Source organism: Pongo pygmaeus, chromosome 19 (genome assembly GCF_028885625.2).
Source record: "Pongo pygmaeus isolate AG05252 chromosome 19, NHGRI_mPonPyg2-v2.0_pri, whole genome shotgun sequence".
NCBI lineage: Eukaryota > Metazoa > Chordata > Mammalia > Primates > Hominidae > Pongo > Pongo pygmaeus.
In genome coordinates, this window is record NC_072392.2 from 52,771,156 (window position 1) to 52,790,452 (window position 19,297).

The following is a 19,297-nucleotide window of genomic DNA, read 5'->3' on the forward strand; positions in this document are numbered from 1 at the left end:
TTAAAAACTGGAAACCGTATCTTTAATGTGCATACCACACACCTGGAAAAGTGACCCAGAATGACCAACACCTGAACATATTTTGAACTTCTGTGAACAAGAAGAAAAGAATCTTTTGAACTTACAGGCAGAAAGAGGGAATTATTTATACAACAAAACCCAAAAATTAGACTCTCATCAGACTTTGACAAAATTCTATGTCAGAAAACAATAAAGTAAAATAAATTTAAGATATTTAAAGAAAACATAAACCGCACAGGAAGGGTGAACACCACACACCAGGGCCTGTCATGGGGTGGGGGGAGCGGGGAGGGATAGCATCAGGAGATATACCTAATGTAAATGACGAGTTAATGGGTGCAGCACACCAACATGGCACATGTATACATATGTAACAAACCTGCACGTTGTGCACATGTACCCTAGAACTTAAAGTATAATAAAAAAAAAGAAGAAAACATAAACCAAGGATTTTATATCTAGCCAAACTGAATTCAAATACAGTCAGCCCTCTAAATCCATGAGTTCTCCATCTATGCATTCAACAGACTGCAGATCAAAAAATAAATTTTAATATGTCTGTACAGAACAGGTACAGACTTTTTGTCATCATTCCCTAAATAATAGTGTATAACAACTATTTATATAGTATTACATTGTATTAAGTATTATAAGTAATCAAGGGATGATTTAAAGTGCACAGGAGGATATGGGTAGGCTATATGCAAATACCACATCATTTCATATCAGGGATTTGAACATCTGCAGATTTCACCGTCCATGGGGGTTCCTGGAACCAATGTCCCAGATACTGAGAGACAATTTTATAGCAATGACAAACTGTGCTAAACTGCAAGAACCCTGGAAATTTTGTTCCCTTTTCCTTTTCCTGGAGGATATACTACAGAATATGCTTCAGATGATCAAAATAACTGGAGAGACATCCACATTAATAGCAATCGTTAAATATATTTAGTGATGGAGTATGTTCTGAGAAATGTGTCCTTACATGATTCCACTGTCATGTGAACATCACAGAGTGTACTTATACAATCCTAGATAGTATAGCCTGCCACACCTCTAGGCTACATGGTATACAGGGTACAAAACTGTACAGCACGTTAACTGTACTGAATACTCTTGGCAACTTGAACACATGGTGTTTGTGTATCTAAACATAGAAAAAGTAATGATACCGTATTATAATACTAAGGGACTCCCATTACATATGCAGTCCATCATTGACCAAAATGTCATTATGTGGAGCATCACTGTATTTTTTTTTTTTTTTTTTTTTTTGAGACAGAGACTTGCTCTGTCACCCAGGCTGGAGTGCAGTGGCGTAATCTCAGCTCACCATAACCTCTGCTTCCAAGGTTGAAGCGATTCCCTTGCCTCAGCCTCCCTAGTAGCTGGGATTAAAGGCACGCACCACCACTGCTTGGCTAATTTTTTTTGTATTTTTAGTAGAGACGGGGTTTCACCATGTTGGTCAGGCTGGTCTTGAACTCCTGACCTCAGGTAATCCATCCACCTTGGCCTCCCAAAATGCTGGAATTACAGGCGTGAGCCACCGTGCCCAGCCAGAGCATCACTGTATTTTCTAAAAGAACTGAGAATGGTGGTAATAAGGGAGAAAGTATATAAGGTGACTGCTTTATGTACTTGATAATATAGATACAATACAATTATCAAAATTGAGGAGAGGGAGGGTGGTGAGAGCATATAAATAGTAGAATATGTTTCTTGATTGTCTTGTTATTAACAGAGTAAAATGACAGGGAAAAAGGAGATGAGGAAAGGAGGTTTCTAGTTCATTTCAATATTGCTCAGAGTAAAAAACCAACACATAATACCCCTCCACCCCAAAAGAGAAGGAAATTAGAATACCATATAAAGGCATTAATATAATGGTAACCACCAGAACAAAAACACAAATTGTACTGGTGGTGCGTGGTATGTTAACTGTTAAGCTGGGAACTACTTTCCCAGATCCCACTCACTGTATGGTTCTGGGTTAGAGATGGTCTAAAGGGTAATTTGTATAGGCTGTCTATCCCTAATTCAAAAATCTGTAACCTACAACACTCTAAAATCCAAACTTGTTGATCAACAACATGACTCTCAAAGGAAAAGCTCATTTCAGATTAGGGATGATCATGGTGAGTAAAATGCAAATATACTAGAACCCAAAAATATCTGAAATCCAAACACTTCTGGTCCCAAGCATTTCAGATACGGGATACTCAACCTGTATAAAATTTGTTTGAAATGTGGAAGTGAAGCAGCAGCTATTATTCTGAAGGTTTCACAGTAACATACAATGAGAGACAGATACAGAGGCACCCAGAAAGTTCCAGCTTTTACTCTCTCTCTCTTTCACTCTATGTCCAGCTCTTTCTTTGGACCAGCGGTCACTTTGCTGACCAATACTAGCCCAAACCTACCACCAGATGCTTGGGTGCAAACCTACAGGGCTTTGTATGACAAACCTTACATGGCAAGAGCTTCCCACAGTGCCCTCCTCAAGCTCCTCCTTCATAATCTCACTTCAGTGGCTGGATATATTTGACTTCTCAGATTTCCCAAACAGCTCCAACTTATCTACCCATTGTCATTGATTTGGACGATCTGGTGAGTGGACTCCTCTGATCCTCCAATTCCCCATTCCAGATACTCACACCTCACTTAGTCCCCTCAAAACTGTATACAATCTAATTTCTACAATAAATTCCTTATCATTACACAGTATGAATGCTGGTCTGAATAAATCTTTCTAAATACAAAAATATATGCTGAGGCCAAGGCAGGCAATCGAGACCAGCCTGGCCAACATGCCAAAACTCCATCTCTACTAAAATACAAAAAAATTAGCTGACCATGGTGGCGCGTGCCTATAATCCCAGCTACTTGGGAGGCTGAGGCATGATAACTGCTTCAACCCAGGGGGCAGAGGCTGCAGGGAGCTAAGCCCCACTGCACTCCAGCCTGGGCAACAGAGCAAGACTCTGTCTCAAAAAATGTGTGTGTGTGTGTGTGTGTGTGTGTGTATGTGTGTGTGTACGTGTATATATATGTATATATTCATATATACTGAAAGAGCAAATAACATGAACACAGTGACACTTAAATAAAAGACATGTATAAAATTAAATATAACGTAAAACCAAAAAATGAATCCAAATTCATTAAATGATAGAATAATCTCCAGGATATATCTTAAGTTAAAAAAAAAAACAAGATGGAGAAAATATACACAGTATGTTCCATTCATCTAAGACGAGGGAGGAGATAGAAATATATGTTTCTTATATTAAGAAACAAAACACCTCTGCCCGGCCGCCCCATCTGGGAGGTGAGGAGCGCCTCTGCCCGGCCGCCCCGTCTGGGTGGTGAGGAGCGCCTCTGCCTGGCCGCCACCCCGTCAGGGAGGTGAGGAGCGCCTCTGGCCGCCCTGTCTGGGAACTGAGGAGCGCCTCTGCTCAGCCGCCCTGTCTGGGAGGTGAGGAGCACCTCTGCCCTGCCGCCGCCCCGTCTGGGAGGTGTACCCAACAGCTCCGAAGAGACAGCGACCATCGAGAACGGGCCATGATGACGATGGCGGTTTTGTCAAAAAGAAAAGGGGGAAATGTGGGGAAAAGAAAGAGAGATCAGATTGTTACTGTGTCTGTGTAGAAAGAAGCAGACATAGGAGACTCCATTTTGCTCTGTACTAAGAAAAAATTCTTCTGCCTTGGGATGCTGTTAATCTATAACCTTACCCCCAACCCCGCGCTCTCTGAAACATGTTCTGTGTCAACTCAGGGTTAAATGGATTAAGGGCGGTGCAAGATGTGCTTTGTTAAACAGATGCTTGAAGGCAGCATGCTCTTTAAGAGTCATCACCACTCCCTAATCTCAAGTACCCAGGGACACAAACACTGCGGAAGGCCGCAGGGACCTCTGCCTAGGAAAACCAGAGACCTTAGTTAATGTGTTTATCTGCTGACCTTCTCTCCACTATTATCCTATGACCCTGCCACATCCCCCTCTCTGAGAAACACCCAAGAATGATCAATAAATACAAAAAAAAAAAAACAAAAGAAACAAAACAAAACAGTAGAAGAATGAAACGCTCAAAAAAATTAGTGGTTGCCTTTAGGAAATGAAAAGAAATAAAGTAGAAGTGACAAGGATAAAATCCATATTCTATATGGAATACGTATTGTTTTTGTAGATTTCATTTTAGAACTATGTAATTTACATAAACATAAAATTAAAATTTTAAGAAGTCTAGAAATCAAAAATAAACAAATGAACTGAAATCTGTATCTAATTATTTAATGGTATAAATGTATCTAATTCTTTAATGGTATAAAGAGAGGAACTAAATAATTCCGTGGTATTTTAATTCTATCACTCCTAGTGCCTCTAAAAACCCAAGACTTTCAGCATGGGAAATAAAAGTAATGGTAAAGTAAAGAACCTGTAGTCTTGAATTTGAAATAGAAGTATCTATATGAAGTCAAGATATTTTATTTTGTATTTTAAAAAACATATTTCTACTTCTGTCCACTGAAAATGCCTAGAAACAACGGCCAATCCCACAGTAATGACTAATGGCCAATCCCATAGTAATCCTCACTCAGTTGTAATCTTGAACAACCATTTCCCAGTAAAAGGAATCTGGACTCCTTTAGGAAATGGCTGCTTCTATGTCTGGAGGAAAAAAAAAAAAAAAAAAGACACAATGACTCCGGAACATCTTGTCATACCAGATAGCAGCACTGACTAATAAGGGTCAAGTCAAAAATGGTTAGGAATGAATTTTAAAGAGGTCCCCACTGGCCAAAAGTGTAATAATTTGAACACTGTTAAGGATGGCAATTTATTGAAACATATTAAATATATTTAAATCCATACTACTGTTTCCATGTAGGGTAGAATAATTTACTGCAAAATAGCTCCCACCACAAACTTAATTTCTAACAAAAAATGAAATATAAAAATCATCTGTTTGAAGAATTCAGAGAGCTACTGAAGGAATAGGGATTAGTAACACTAAGATTCCACAAAGAGTGAGCTATAATGAGGTAAGGGGATCTTCTGCAGCTGCTTTTCCCCTGGGGCATTTGCAGATTCTGGTCAGGAAAAGAGACTGAGAAATAAGGTTTTTTTCCCAGGCAATGTACCTCTAATGGAAGAAGAAACCATCAGAGATTCTGGTGTTCACTGAGGGCTAGATTGGCAAAACTGAAGACGTGAGGGAATCTCAAATGCTTCAGTGAGTGGAGAGGGTAAAAAGGCTAAACCGAAAACTTCTGAAAAGCAAAGCAGAATTTGAAAGCCTTGCAGCTTCGAGAGGACAAAAGAGTTCAGAATCTGCTAGTGGAGACCTTAGTAAATATAGTTCTCAGTGATAAGCCCTCGAAGGCTGTGTCTTCTACAAACAGGAGCAAATTACAGCAACTGGAAACCTTAGGCGCTACGAGTAGGTGTGTAACTCAGTACTTACCTTGGAAACTGGCATTATCTGCTAAAACTGAACACACACACACACATTCAGCAATTTCACTAGATATATACCCAACAGAAATGTATATATGTTCACCAGAAGACATGCACAACAATGTTTTATAGCAGCATGTTTTATAATTCCCAACAACTGGAACAATCCAAATGTCAATAGCAGAAATGGTTTTTAAAAACTGGTATAGTCATATCATGAAAAAATATACAGCAAGAGAATGACTTACAATTGTGAGCTTAATTTCACAAATACAATACTGACAGACAGAAGTCAGAACAAGACATACTGTATGATGTTACATAAATTTCAAAACCATGCTAAATTCATCCCATGATTTTAGAAGTCAGGATAGATCCCTGGGAGACAGTGACTGAAAGGAAACACGAGGAGGACTTCTAGATTCACAGTATTGTCTTATTTTTTGATCTGGATACTGGTTACACTGGTGTGTTTACTTTGTGAACATTTAACTGAGCTGTATATTTACAATTTGTGCCCTTTTCTATACACATAATTTAACAGAAAGTTTGCTAAATATATGCTTAAATCCATGAATGCATAATGATAATAAAAAACAAAAACAAATTGGCCATTTGGTGGATATAGAGAAATCGTGGTAGACACTGAGGTGCTACCCAGTTCCTCCTTCAAAAAAGGACTTACCTTAAATGCTGGGAGTGCTGTCAGTCAGCCCCTTCAGGGACTGCCTCACCTACAGGGAACAACCCTGTTCAAGGTCATATCCTTCCCAAGATAACCCACATCCAATGACTGATATGGCAATATGAAGGCCTGGACACCTCAGCCACCGCAATTCTGGGCAACTCAGAAGAGCCATTCTTGCCCCAGGCTCCCATTCTCACTCCAGGCTCCCCGTGGGGGTTGGCCAAAGCTGGTGCTGGGCCTGCACTGCATTTGCCCAGTGCTCCTCACTCCCAGATGTTGATTTCAAAGAAAAAAAAGATAACAACAAAAAAGCTGATTAACTTCCAATTGAAAACTAAGTTTGAAAGCCAGAGAACCTCTCTGAAAACACAGAGACTCTCCTCTCCCGCAGCAGGAGGGCAGAGAAACCTAAGGACCAGAACCAGCACTTAATTATCGCTCATTTATTATACTTACATATCTCAGAGATACACAGATTGGATGGATGGATGGATGGATGGACAGACAGATTAGATGTCTAAATATGTATGTGTTGGGCTTCAAAGGTTGAACTCCCAAAGGCAGCAGGTCTCCTACGTCCAGATCAGGGGCCTGGCTAGGAAAGAACAAGACTCTGACACATGGAATGGAAACATCTGGGTTGGCGCTCCCAAAAATCTTGTCTCCCCAGATTCCTGAACCTTCTGCCAACAACCAATGAGCCTGGAAGAGAACCCCAAGCCTCAGATAAGACTGAGGCCCCAACCAAAACCTTGATTTCAGCCTGATGAGAACCTGAGCAGAGAACACAGCTAAGCAATGCCTTGACTCCTGACCCATAGAAATCATAAGATAGTAATTTTGTGTGTTTTAGGCTACTGTTTGTGGTAGTTTGTTACACAGCAATAGAAAACTAGAACAACTACCAAACCTGAATCTGTAATGTAAACTTCTCTCCTGAGCTTCAGATGTGTTATCCAAATGTCCATTTGGTTTCTCCATATGGATAACTTGTAGGCACTTCAAACTCAACATTTCCAAAGCTTAATTCATAATCTTCCTACCATGTTTCCTGTCTTGGTAAATAGTACCGCAATCTACCCAGTTTCCCATGTCGGACATCTGAGAATCCTCATGATACTTCCTTTGTTCCCTTTACTTCATCTCCCTTTAGTCAGAGGAATTTTAAAAATACACTTTGGCCTCCACCTTTACTCATTTCTCAACTTGCTCAGAAGCCAGGCAGGGAAGGAAGAAAAGTGGTACTCAGGCCCCCCAGGCTCCTACTAACAGCACCAAATTCTATGAAAAAGAAAAAAAATCAAGATTAAGGAGTTCTAAGTAACCAAGAATTTATCAGATAAGGTGGTCAGGGGAAGCTCTCTGAAGATGTGATATTTGAGCAGAGACCTAAATGAAGTAAAAAAAAAATGGGAAGACCAGCCATGGGATTAGTGGTTCACACCTCTAATCCCAGCACTTTGGGAGGCCGAGGTGGGTGGATCACATGAGGTCAGGAATTTGAGACCAGCCTGGCCAACATGGGGAAACCTCGTGAAACCCAAAAATACAAAAATTAGCCAGGCACAGTGGTACATGCCTGCAGTCCCAGCTACTCAGGAGGCTGAGGTGGGAGAATTGCTTGAACCCGGGAGGCAGAGGTTGCACTGAGCCCAGATCGCGCCACTGCACTCCAGCCTGGGCAACAGAGTGAGACCCTGTCTCAAAATGAATGAATGAATGAATGAATGAGAATGGGAAGGCCCATGCAAAGATCTAAAGAAGAGTAGTTGCAAGTAAAATGGATCTGATGTTGGGTGTGGCATGTTCAAAGCCTAGCAAGAGGGCCAATGTGGTTAACCCAAAGGGAACAAAAGAGGAAAATCTAGGGGATGTGGTCAGAGATTCAAGCAGCAGGAGTCAGATCATGAAAAGTCTTATAGGCCATTTTAAGAACTTTGAATTTATTTTGAATTTGATGATGTCACGGATTATATTTTCCAACTGTCAAGTATCTCTCATCCCACATGCTTTCCTGCAATAAGATTTTGCCACTCCCTCATTAGGAAAAGAAATTTATTTTTCTACCTCCTTTCATCTAGCAGGTCCAGTGACTATTCTGACCAATAAAATACGGCTTAAAGGCACACTGCGTAGTTCCAGGCCATAGTCCTTAATTGGTCTGACAGTTTTTATTTCCCTCTTCCTAGAAGCCAGCTGTCATGTAAAAAATGGGACTATTCTGAGATGAGCATGCTGTGAGAAGCCGAGGCCACATGCAGAGATTCTGAAGAATGAGACGCCATTGTGGAGAGAGAGGCCAAGAAGCACTGAGGAGCCAGACATGTGACTGAAGAAGCCATAATGGAAGGGACTCTCCAGTGTCAGCAACACAATACAGAACACAAGAACTGCCCAGCTGAACCTGTCATGAATTCCTGACCCCTAAAAATTGTGAACACAATAAAATGGTTGTTTTTAGGCTACAAGGGTTTGGAGTAGCTTATTATACAGCAATAGATAACCAAAAGACAGGGGAAGAAGGCACTGAAGGAATTTAAGCAAAGGGATAACATAATCTGATTTATGTTTTAAAAAGAACCCTCTTGTTGCTGTATGTTAGAAAACAGTCTTACTCAAGAGAGGATGGTAGCTTAAGTTAAGCTAATATGAATAGAAGAGAAAGTAGTGAGATGTTATAATAGATTTAGAAGGGGGATGCTTATTTAAAATGGTAAGCTGATTCTGAAGTTAATTTGGAAGAATAAACTTGTGAGAATACCAAAGAAATTTTTGAAAAACAAGAACAAGGCCAGGTACCGTGGCTCAAGCCTGTAATCCCAGCACTTTCGGAGGCCGAGGCGGGCGGATCACGAGATGAGGAGATCAAGACCATCCTGACTAATACGGTGAAACCCTGTCTCTACTAAAAATACAACAAAAATTAGCTGGGCGTGGTGGCAGGCACCTGTAGTCCCAGCTACTCGGGAGGCTGAGGCAGGAGAATGGCATGAACCCAGGAGGCAGAGCTTGCAGTGAGCCGAGATTGCACCACTGCACTCCAGCCTGGGCGATAGATCAAGACTCCGTCTCAAAGAACAAAACAAAAAAAAAAAAAAAGAAAAACAAGAACAAGAGATATGACCAAGTACTGAAATATACTGTTAAGCTCTTACAACACAATCTGTACAAGTATAAGTTAATTGCAATTACAGAAAAAATATTCATATTTACCAGAAATTTAATATAATAAAGGTGGTATTTCAAATCAATGGTAAAGAATGGATTAGTCAATACAATGAGCCCACATCAAAAAGAAAAGACTAATTCATACCAAATTTTAAAATATATGGGTGCTGCCAGCTGTGATGGCTCATGCCTGTAAAACCAGCACTTTGGGGAGGCTGAGGAAGGAGGATCACTTGAGCCCAGGAGTTTCAGACCAGCCTGGGCAACAAAGTGAGACCCTGTTGCTACCAAAAAAAACATTTAAAAATTAGCTGGGGGTGGTGGTATGCACCTGTAGTCCCAGCTACTTGGGAGGCAGAGATGGGAAGATATCTTGAGCCCGGGAGGTTGAGGCTGCAGTGAGCCATAATTGCGCCACAGCACTCCAGCTTGAGTGATAGAACGAGACCCGTCTCAAAGAGTGTGTGTGCCTGTGTGTGTGTGTGTGTGTGTGAGTGTGTGTGTGTGATTTAAAAAAAAACGAAGCCATAAAACTATTAGGACAAATACTAAAGAATAATTTAATAATATTGGAGTAATAAAGATTTTCCTAAGCAAGACAAACATACAGCACCTATAATAAAAACACTGATATTTGCTTACAAGAGAATGTATAAATTCTATAACAAAAAGACACTACTAATAAAGAAACAGGAGGTAAAAGAATGTACATACAATTAGCTACCAAAAAGTTTACATAACTAACAGATAAGGTTGTCTTGTCTATTAATAAGAATATTTATTGGAAAAACTTCAAGAAATAAGAGGCAATTCAAAGATAAGTGATAGGTAAATACATAAAAATATGACCATCTCATTAATATTTTTTTTTTTTTGAGACAAAGCCTTGCTCTATCGCCCAGGCTGGAGTACAGTGGCCCGATCTCGGTTCACTGCAAGCTCTGCCTCCCGGGTTCATGCCATTCTCCTGCCTCAGCCTCCCGAGTAGCTGGGACTACAGGCACCTGCCACCACGCCCAGCTAATTTTTTGTATTTTTAGTAGAGACAGGGTTTCACTGTGTTACCCAGGATGGTCTCAATCTCCTGACCTCGTGATCTGTCCACCTTGGCCTCCCAAAATGCTGGGATTACAGGCGTGAGCCACCACACCCGGCCTCATTTCCGGCCTCATTAATAATTTTTAAAGTGCAAAATGAAATTAGACCACATTTGTAACCACATTTTTCACAAAAAAGTAATATTGAAACACATATAAGAAAATAATTATGCCTAGAATGAGGAGGAAAAAACCTTGAGCCAAATTAAAAATATGAGGTCATTGTATTTGAGAGGTAAGAATAAGGTGATTTTTAAAAATTTTTACTTTTATGAGTTTCTCTTCTTTTCAGTTAGATACATTACTTTCACACAATTGAGGAAAAACACTTCTTAAAAACATTTCTTGCTATATTACAGAAATCTTTGAGTATAATGGAAGAAATGTAAAGCTAAACTGCATGAAGAAATATAATCACCTTTTAATTATGATCTCTATTAACAAACTATCAGCAACTTAAGATATAAGATTTCAACAAACGAGGATTTAGCAAAAGAAGGCATAACATTAAGCAAAGCAGTCTGTGAACAATGGTTAATTTGTTTCTAGTTTCACTTAGAAAATTCTTCAAAAGGTCACAGGCTAAAATTTTTGCCTCTGTACATTCTACTCATTTTCTAAAAGGCCCCTTAGACCGTAATGGGGGTAGGGTTTACATTAAAATTCACCTAAGTTTTCACCTAAATGAGAGAAAAAACAAAGAAAATAACCATGCTAGGGGGAAAGTGCCCAGTACATCAGCTCTAGACACCAGGTAACAAACAGAAACCAGGAAGAAGCCCACAAGAAATGGAATTAAGTCCTCCTCCCAACAATCAGGCAAGTGAACTTGGAAGTACATCATCCCCTGCCCCAGTAAAGCTTTCAGATGATATAGCCCCAGCCAATGGCCTGACTGCAACCTCAAGAGACCGTGCTCCGGAGGCATCCAGCTAAGGTACTCCTATCTTCCTGACCCATAGAAACTGTGGGATAATAAATGTCTGTTGTTTTAAACTGCTAAGTTTTGAAGTAATGTGTTTTGCAGCAATAGATAACTAATACACTGTGAGTCTAAGTGCTGAAAAGTTAGGAAGCACCAATTACTCTCAAGAAAAGAAAAATAAGACTTTATCCCAACAGATCCCTGATGGTTACAGAAAGGATAACATTTAAATTCTAACTAAAAGGTCATCAATGATGTCCCTGAAGAAACAGCACCAATACCAACACTGTAGTAAGAAAAAAGGAAGAGTATTTCTTTTATTAATACCTAAAATCACATAGATGTCTCTCAACCGAGAGAATAGAATTTCTGGTAAATATTTCAGATACTTAAAAAAAAAAAACCAAAAAACAAAAAACAAGACTAACACCTTCTATGTGTCAGGCACTGTGCTGGGTACTACAGATACAACCACAACGTTAAGCCTGATCTCTGTCCCAACAATACCTTTAAAAAAAAAATTTGTGTATATGAGATTTACAAGCTGATATCTTGGGATGTGTATAGATAGCAAAATGGTTACTACAGTGAAAACATATCTATCATAGTTACTCTGTGTGTGTGTGTCTGTGTTACGAGCAGCTAAATTACTTAATAAAAATCCTTAATACAATTTTGTTTTATTAACTATAGTCTTCATGTTATACATAAGCTCTCCAGACTTCTTCATTCTATATATCTGCTATTTTATTATCTATATAACCCCATTTCCTTCCTCCTCCTGCCCAAGGTAACCACTGTTTTATTTTCTGTCTCTGTACATTTGACTTTTTAAAAACATTCCACATATAAGTGAGATTATATAGTATTTTTCTTTTTGTGCGTGGTCTATTTCACTTAGCATAAGGTCCAACCATGTTGTAGCAAATGACAGAATATCCTTCTTTCTAAAGGCTGAATAATGTTCCATTGTATAAACACACACATACCCACACATTTTCTTTATCAATTTGCCATCAACAGACATTTAGGTTGTTTCCATATCTTGGCTACCTTGTGAATAACACTGCAATGAACATGGGAGTGCAGACACCTTTATGAGGTGATTTCATCTCCTTTAAGTATCCACCCTGAAGGGGGACTTACCCTAGCTCTACTTTTGAAACACAAAAATTTCTATAAAATAAGGATTTTAAGTGATAACTGATTCTAAGGATATATTGTTTTATTATAGAGTTGACACAAAATTTTTGTCTTTATAAAATTACTTGCTAGGGATCTTCTATTTGATCATCCAAGATAACAGTATTGCTATAAACAACTACTAATTAGCACTTACTGAGCACAAGTACCAGGCACTAAACACATTATACACCTCATTGAATCCCACAATTGTCATTATCCCAATTAATCTCTCAGTCTGAGTCTCGGCCACTCTCCTTTTATTCTCCCACCACTTTCCTTATTCATACTTTCAGAGATGCCATCCTGAACCCCACAGCAGTAAGCTTCCTTGACCTCTCCTACATGATTATTACTGTAATTACATAACCAGATGATACGTTGTTTAATATCCACTGTTGTGCTAGAAGGTAAATTCCATGGGAGCAGGGAAGGTATCTTTCTTGTAATCGTTTTATCCCCTATGGTCAGGAGTTTTAAAAGGCAATTAGTACATGCTTGCTAAGAAAAGAAAAACGAACTGGTATGTTACACCGCCTCTTGCTGCCCTCAACAACCACCTTTTTACTGCCTAGGGCAGTATGCTTCTAACTGTTGTCCAAGAACAAGTGGTCTCTGCAAGTCTACCAACCAGTCTACAGATAATTTGGTGATCTCAGAGGAAGAGACCCACCAACGATTACCTTCACCTGTGTTTTACAAACTTGAACTGTAAAATAATATTTCTACAATAATCCTACTTCCTTACTTTGTTACTTCCTTAACGAGTGAAAAATCTCTCTACCATAAACCAGCAGCCTCTTTCCTTTATCTTGCTTCCAAGTCCGAAAATCAGACATGTATCTTCCCAGGCAACCAACCACGCAATATTTTCTGGAACAAACTAATGTTCAAAGAAAAGACATACATTTAGAAAGCCTCCAACAATAAAGTTAGTTCTCCACCAACTTACCCTAGCCCATGCACATGAGCTTCCAATTATCTCACATTTAAGAGTAGATCTGCATTTTTTTTCCAGCTTGAGGTATAATTGACAAAAATAATAATTTAAGGTCTACATGATAATAGATGTATACATTCTGAAATGATTACCACGATCAATTGACACATCCATCATCACAGTTACCGTGTGTGTGTGTGTGTGTGTGTGTGTGCGTGTGTGTAAAACATTTAAGATCTAAGAGTAGGCCAGGCACAATGACTCATGGTGTAATGCCAGCACTTTGAGAGGCCGAGGAAGGCCGATCACTTGAGGACAGGAGTTTCAGACCAGCCTGGCCAACATGGTGAAACCTCGTCTCTACTAAAAATACAAAATTTAGCCATGCATGGTGGCACATGCCTGTAATCCCAGCTACATGAGAGGCTGAGGCACAAGAATTTCTTGAACCTGGGAAGTGGAGGTTGCAGTGAGCTAAGATCATGCCACTGCACTCTGGCTTGGGCGACAGAATGAGACTCTGTCTCAAAAAACAAAACAAACAAACAAAACTTAGATATTTAAAGTGAAAACAGCTCAGAATCACCAGGTATAAGGAAACCTTATTAGCATGAAAGAAAAGAACCAAGTACACACAATTAATTTTGAGAAAAAAGATAATGAAGAATGAGAAGAAAACTTCAAAATACAGTAAATTATTAGTATCTTAAAAAAATACTTAAAAATGTAAAGAATGCTGCCTGTGATCCCAGCACTTTCGGAGGCCGAGGTGGGCAGATCACGACGTCAGGAGACTGAGACCATCCTGGCTAACTCGGTGAAACCCCGTCTCTACTAAAAATACAAAAAAAAAAAAAAAAAAAAAAAATTAGCCTGTAGTCCCAGCTACTCAGGAGGCTGAGGAAGGAGAACGCGTGAACCTGGGAGGCAGAGCTGGCAGTGAGCCGAGATTGCACCACTGCACTCCAGCCTGGGCAACAGAGCAAGACGCCAACTTAAAAAAAAAAAAAAAAATTAAACAATGCTATTTTTAAAATAAAGACAGCAGGCCAGGTGCAGTGGCTCACACCTATAATCTCAGCACTTTGGGAAGCCCAGGCGAGTGGATCACCTGAGGTCAGGAGTTTGAGACCAGCCTGGCCAACACAGTGAAACTCTGTCTCTACTAAAAATACAAAAATTAGCCAGGTGTGGTGGTAGGCACCTGTAATCCTAGCTACTCAGGAGGCTGAGGCAGGAGAATCACTTGAACCTGGGAGGTGGAGGTTGAAGAGTGCTGAGATTGTGCCACTGCACTCCAGCCTGGGTGACAAGAGCCAGACTCTCTCTCAAGAAAAAGAAAGAAAGAAAGAAAGAAAACATTAAAGAGCTGGAAGATAAAGTCAAGATATTTTCTACAAAAAAAGAACAAAAGAAAGACCATGAAAGAAAAAAAATGTAAAAAATTACGTGAGTAATCAATTCCAACATGTGAAAAAAAGAAAAAAAAATAATAAATAAGATAGGAAGATGTTGCCAAAGAATAATACAAGAAGTTTTCCAGACTTGAAGAGTCTCTAAACTAAGTTAAGACCCATTTGGTATCCCAACATGTTATTATTGAACTGCAGAATAGCAAGGACAAAGAAAAAAAAATTCCAAGGATTCTAGAAGAGAAAAAATAAACAGATTGATGACAATGTAACAGAAACCAGAATGGCATTGGGGTTAGCAATAATCTCAGTGATAAACTAAAAGGCAATGGAGAAATTCTTTCCAAATTCTGAGAAAAAAAATTATTTTCATATTAGAACTTAACACCTAGACAAATTATCAATATTTTTTTTCAAAAAAGGTAGAATAAAGACATTCTCAAACATTCAAGGTCTCAAAATTTATCTCCTTTGTACTTTTTTTTTTTTCCAGCAAGCTGGTGGAAGGTGTGCTGTAAATGAATGAGATCCACAAAACAAGGAAATCCACACAGGAGACAAGCAATAGGAATTTCCAAAATGATGCTGAAGGGAGAACACAGGATGATAGCTGCACACCTGGCGTAGCAAGCAGCCAATTCTAAACAGTAGCATGGGAGGAAATCCTCAAGGAAAACGGTCACACCGCACAGATTAACAGGTTTGACCCTATGTGAAAAACTGTACTGAGAAAGTGTTAATGATGTAAAGAAATAACAATAAGTACATAAAAACTGAAGCAAATGAAAAAAATGAGACTAAATGAGACTTATTACATTTAGGAGACATAAAAAGTTGTACCAGAAAGTAAACTTAATCACAGTACACTACTTGGCTCAGCCTCAAACAATATTACATACATCTAATTGCAGTCCCAGAAGAAAACTAATAGAAATACAGAAAACAAACAATATTTGAGAAGGTAATGGCTTTTTAGAACTGTTAGACAACAACAAATGTCAGTCCCAAGAAGTCCAAAAACTCAAAGCAGAATAAATAGAGATCCATAAACCTACAAACATTTTGGTGAAACTACAGAACAAACAACAAAAAGGAGACCTAAAAAAACAACTGGAGAGAAAATATCACCTATAAAATAAAGGCAATTATGTCAACTGAATTCTCAACGGCTATGATAGCAGACAGATAGTGAAATAGTATCTTTAACATACTGAGGGAAACACAACTGTCCAGAATTCTATATATCCAGCAAAACTATCATTCAAGAATAAGGGAGAAATAAAGATACAGTAGTCCCCCCTTATCCATGGGGCATAAGTTCCAAGACCCCCAGTGGATGCCTGAATCCAGGGATAAGTACCAAACCCTATATATACACTATGTTTTTTCCTACACATACATGCCTATAAAAAAGTTTAATTTATAAGACACAGTAAGAGATCGACAATAATAACTAATTTTAAAAAAAGAACAATTATAACAATATGCCAGCGTCACTACTCCTCCTCCTTGGGGCCATTACTATATAAAATAAGGGTTAATTGAACACAGCACTACAATATCATGACAGTCAATCTGATAAATGAGATGGCTACTAAGTGACTAACAGGCAGGTACCATACACAGCGTGGATACACTGGACAAAGGGATGATTCGCATCCCAAGTAAGACGAAGCAGGACTGTGTGAGATTTCATCACACTACGCAAAACAGCATGCAATTTTAAACTTATGAATTATTTCTGGAATTTTCCATTTAACATTTTCAGACTGCAGTTGACTGTGGGCAACAAACCATGGAAAGCAAAACTGCTAATAAGTGGTGGTGGGGTGGGGGAGACTACTGTATTTTCTTTCTTTCCCTTTTTTTTTTTTTTTTGGAGACAGAGTCTTGCTCTTTCACCCAGGCTGGAGAGCAGTGGCGCGATCTCGGCTCACTGCAACCTCCGCCTCCCAGGTTCACGCCATTCTCCTGCCTCAACCTACTGACTAGCTGGGACTACAGACGCCCGCCGCCACGCCCGGCTATTTTTTGTATTTTTAGTAGAGATGGGGTTTCACAGTGTTAGCCAAGATGGCTCATTAGGATGGCTACTATCAAAAAGAGACATGAAATAAGGCCAGACGCAGTGGCTCATGCCTGTAATCCCAACATTTTGGGAGGCCAAGGCAGGCAGATCACTTGAGGTCAGGAGTTCAAGACCAGCCTGGCCAACGTGGCGAAACCCCATCTCTACTAAAAATACAAAAATTAGCCAGACATGGTGGCGAGTGCCAGTAGTCCCAGCTACTAGAGAGGCCAAGGCAGCAGAATCGCTTGAACCTGGGAGGCGGAGGTTGCAGTGAGCCCAGATCACACCACTGCATTCAAGCCCGGGCAACAGAGTAAGACTCTGTCTCAAAAAAAAAAAAAAAAAAAAAAAGACACAAAATAACAAATGTAAATGAGGATATGGAGAAATTGGAACCCTTGTGCACTACTGATGGGAAAGTAAAATAGTGCATCTACCTATGGAAAACAGTAAAACAGTTCCTCAACGTACTACAAATAGAATTACCATGTGATCCAGAAACCCTACTTCTAGGTACATATGCAAAAGAACTGAAAGCAGGGTCTTGAAGTGGTATCTGCACACCCATGTTCACAGCAGCATTATTTACAATAACCAAAAGGTGAAAATAACCCAAATGTCCTGAATGGATAAAGAAAATGTGGTTTACACAAATAACAGAATATTATTCAGCCTTTAAAAGGAAGGAAATTCTGACATATGCTGCAATGTGGATTAACCTTCAAGACATTATACTAACGGAAACAAGCCAGTTATAAAAAGACAAATACTGTATGACGCCACTTATTTGAGGTATCCAGGGTAGTCAAATTCATAGAAACAGAAAGTAGAATGGTGGTTTCCAGTGGCTGGGAACATGGAGGAATGGGAAGTTCTAGTTTAATGAGAAAAGGGTTTCAGTTTTTTGAGATGAAGGGAGTTCTGTAGATTGGTTACACAACAAGGTGAATGTACTTAACACTACTGAACTATACACTTAGAACAGTTAAGATGGTAACTTTTATGTTATGTACATTTTTCCACACTTAAACATAAGATTAAGGCCAGGCACGGTGGTTCACGCCTGTAATCCCAGCACTTTGGGAGGCCGAAGCAGGTGGATCCCCTGAGGTCAGGAGTTCGAGACCAGCCTGGCCAAAATGGTGAAATCCCATCTCTACTAAAAATATAAAAATTAGCCGGGCATGGTGGTGAGCACCTGTAATCCCAGCTACTTGGGTGGCTGAGGCAGGAGAATCACTTGAACTCGGGAGGCAAATGTTGCAGTGAGCTGAGATCACGCCACTGTACTCCAGCCTGGGCGACAAGACTGAAACTCCGTCTCAAAAAATAAATAAGTAACATTAAAAAGTTAGGGGAAAAATGCATAGCAGAATAAACCCAAGGAAAGAAAATGTAACAACAAAATTAACAAAACAGAAGACGAAGTTTAAAAAGCTAAGAAATGAGTCTTTTTATTTTTTTGAGATGGAGTCTCACTCTGTGGCCCAGGCTGGAATGCAGCGGCATGATCTCGGCTCACTGCAACCTCCGCCTCCTGGGTTCAAGTGATTCTCCTGCCTTGGCCTCCTGAGTAGCTGGGATTACAGGCGTCCGCCACCATACCCAGCTAGTTTTTGTATTTTTAGTAGAAACGGTGTCACTATGTTGGTCAGGATGGTCTCAAACTCCTGACTTCAAGTGATCCATACCTCAGCCTCGCAAAGTGCTGGGATTACAGGTGTGACCCACCAAGTCTGGCCTAGAAATGAGTCTTTAAAAATACACTGAGGCCAGCCACAGTGGCTCACGCCTGTAATCCTAGCACTTTTGGAAGCCAAGACAAGATCATTTGAGCCCACGAGTTCAAGACCAGCCTGGGCAACAAAGTGAGACCCCATCTCTACAAAAAAAATTTAAAAATTAGCTAGGGATGGTGACATGTGCCTGTAGTCCCATCTACTTGAGAGGCTAAGGTGGGAGGATTGCTTGAGCCCAGGAGGTTAAGGCTGCAGTGAACAGTGATCACACCACTGCACTCCAGCCTGGATGACAGAGTGAGACCCTGTCTCAAAAAAATAAAAATAAAATGAAATACACAAACAGAAAAAAAAATCAAGAAAAAATAAAGAAATAAACATTAGGGGTGAAATATTAGACATAACTTCAGTTAACACAGAGATCAAATAGATTATATAAACTCCCCAATTGATTTTGTAAGGCTAGAACCACCTTGATATGAAATCCAGACAATGACTATATAAGAAAATTACAAACCAATCTTACTCAAACATAGACGCAAACATCCTAAACAAAATATCAGCAAGTTTACATCAACAACTGATTTG

At 39.6% G+C, this 19,297-nt stretch overlaps 1 protein-coding gene across 1 annotated transcript in view; it reads right to left on the reverse strand.

Moving 5' to 3' along the window:
• LOC129017577 (uncharacterized) overlaps window positions 1-19,297 on the reverse strand; it is a gene marked incomplete at its 5' end in the record, with an annotated part of 95,217 nt that overhangs the window by 33,196 nt on the left and 42,724 nt on the right. Inside the window, one exon of the mRNA XM_063655458.1 lies at window positions 6,632-6,770. Within this exon, the coding sequence (XP_063511528.1) occupies window positions 6,632-6,770 (139 nt within the window). The remainder of the gene's footprint in view (window positions 1-6,631; window positions 6,771-19,297) is intronic.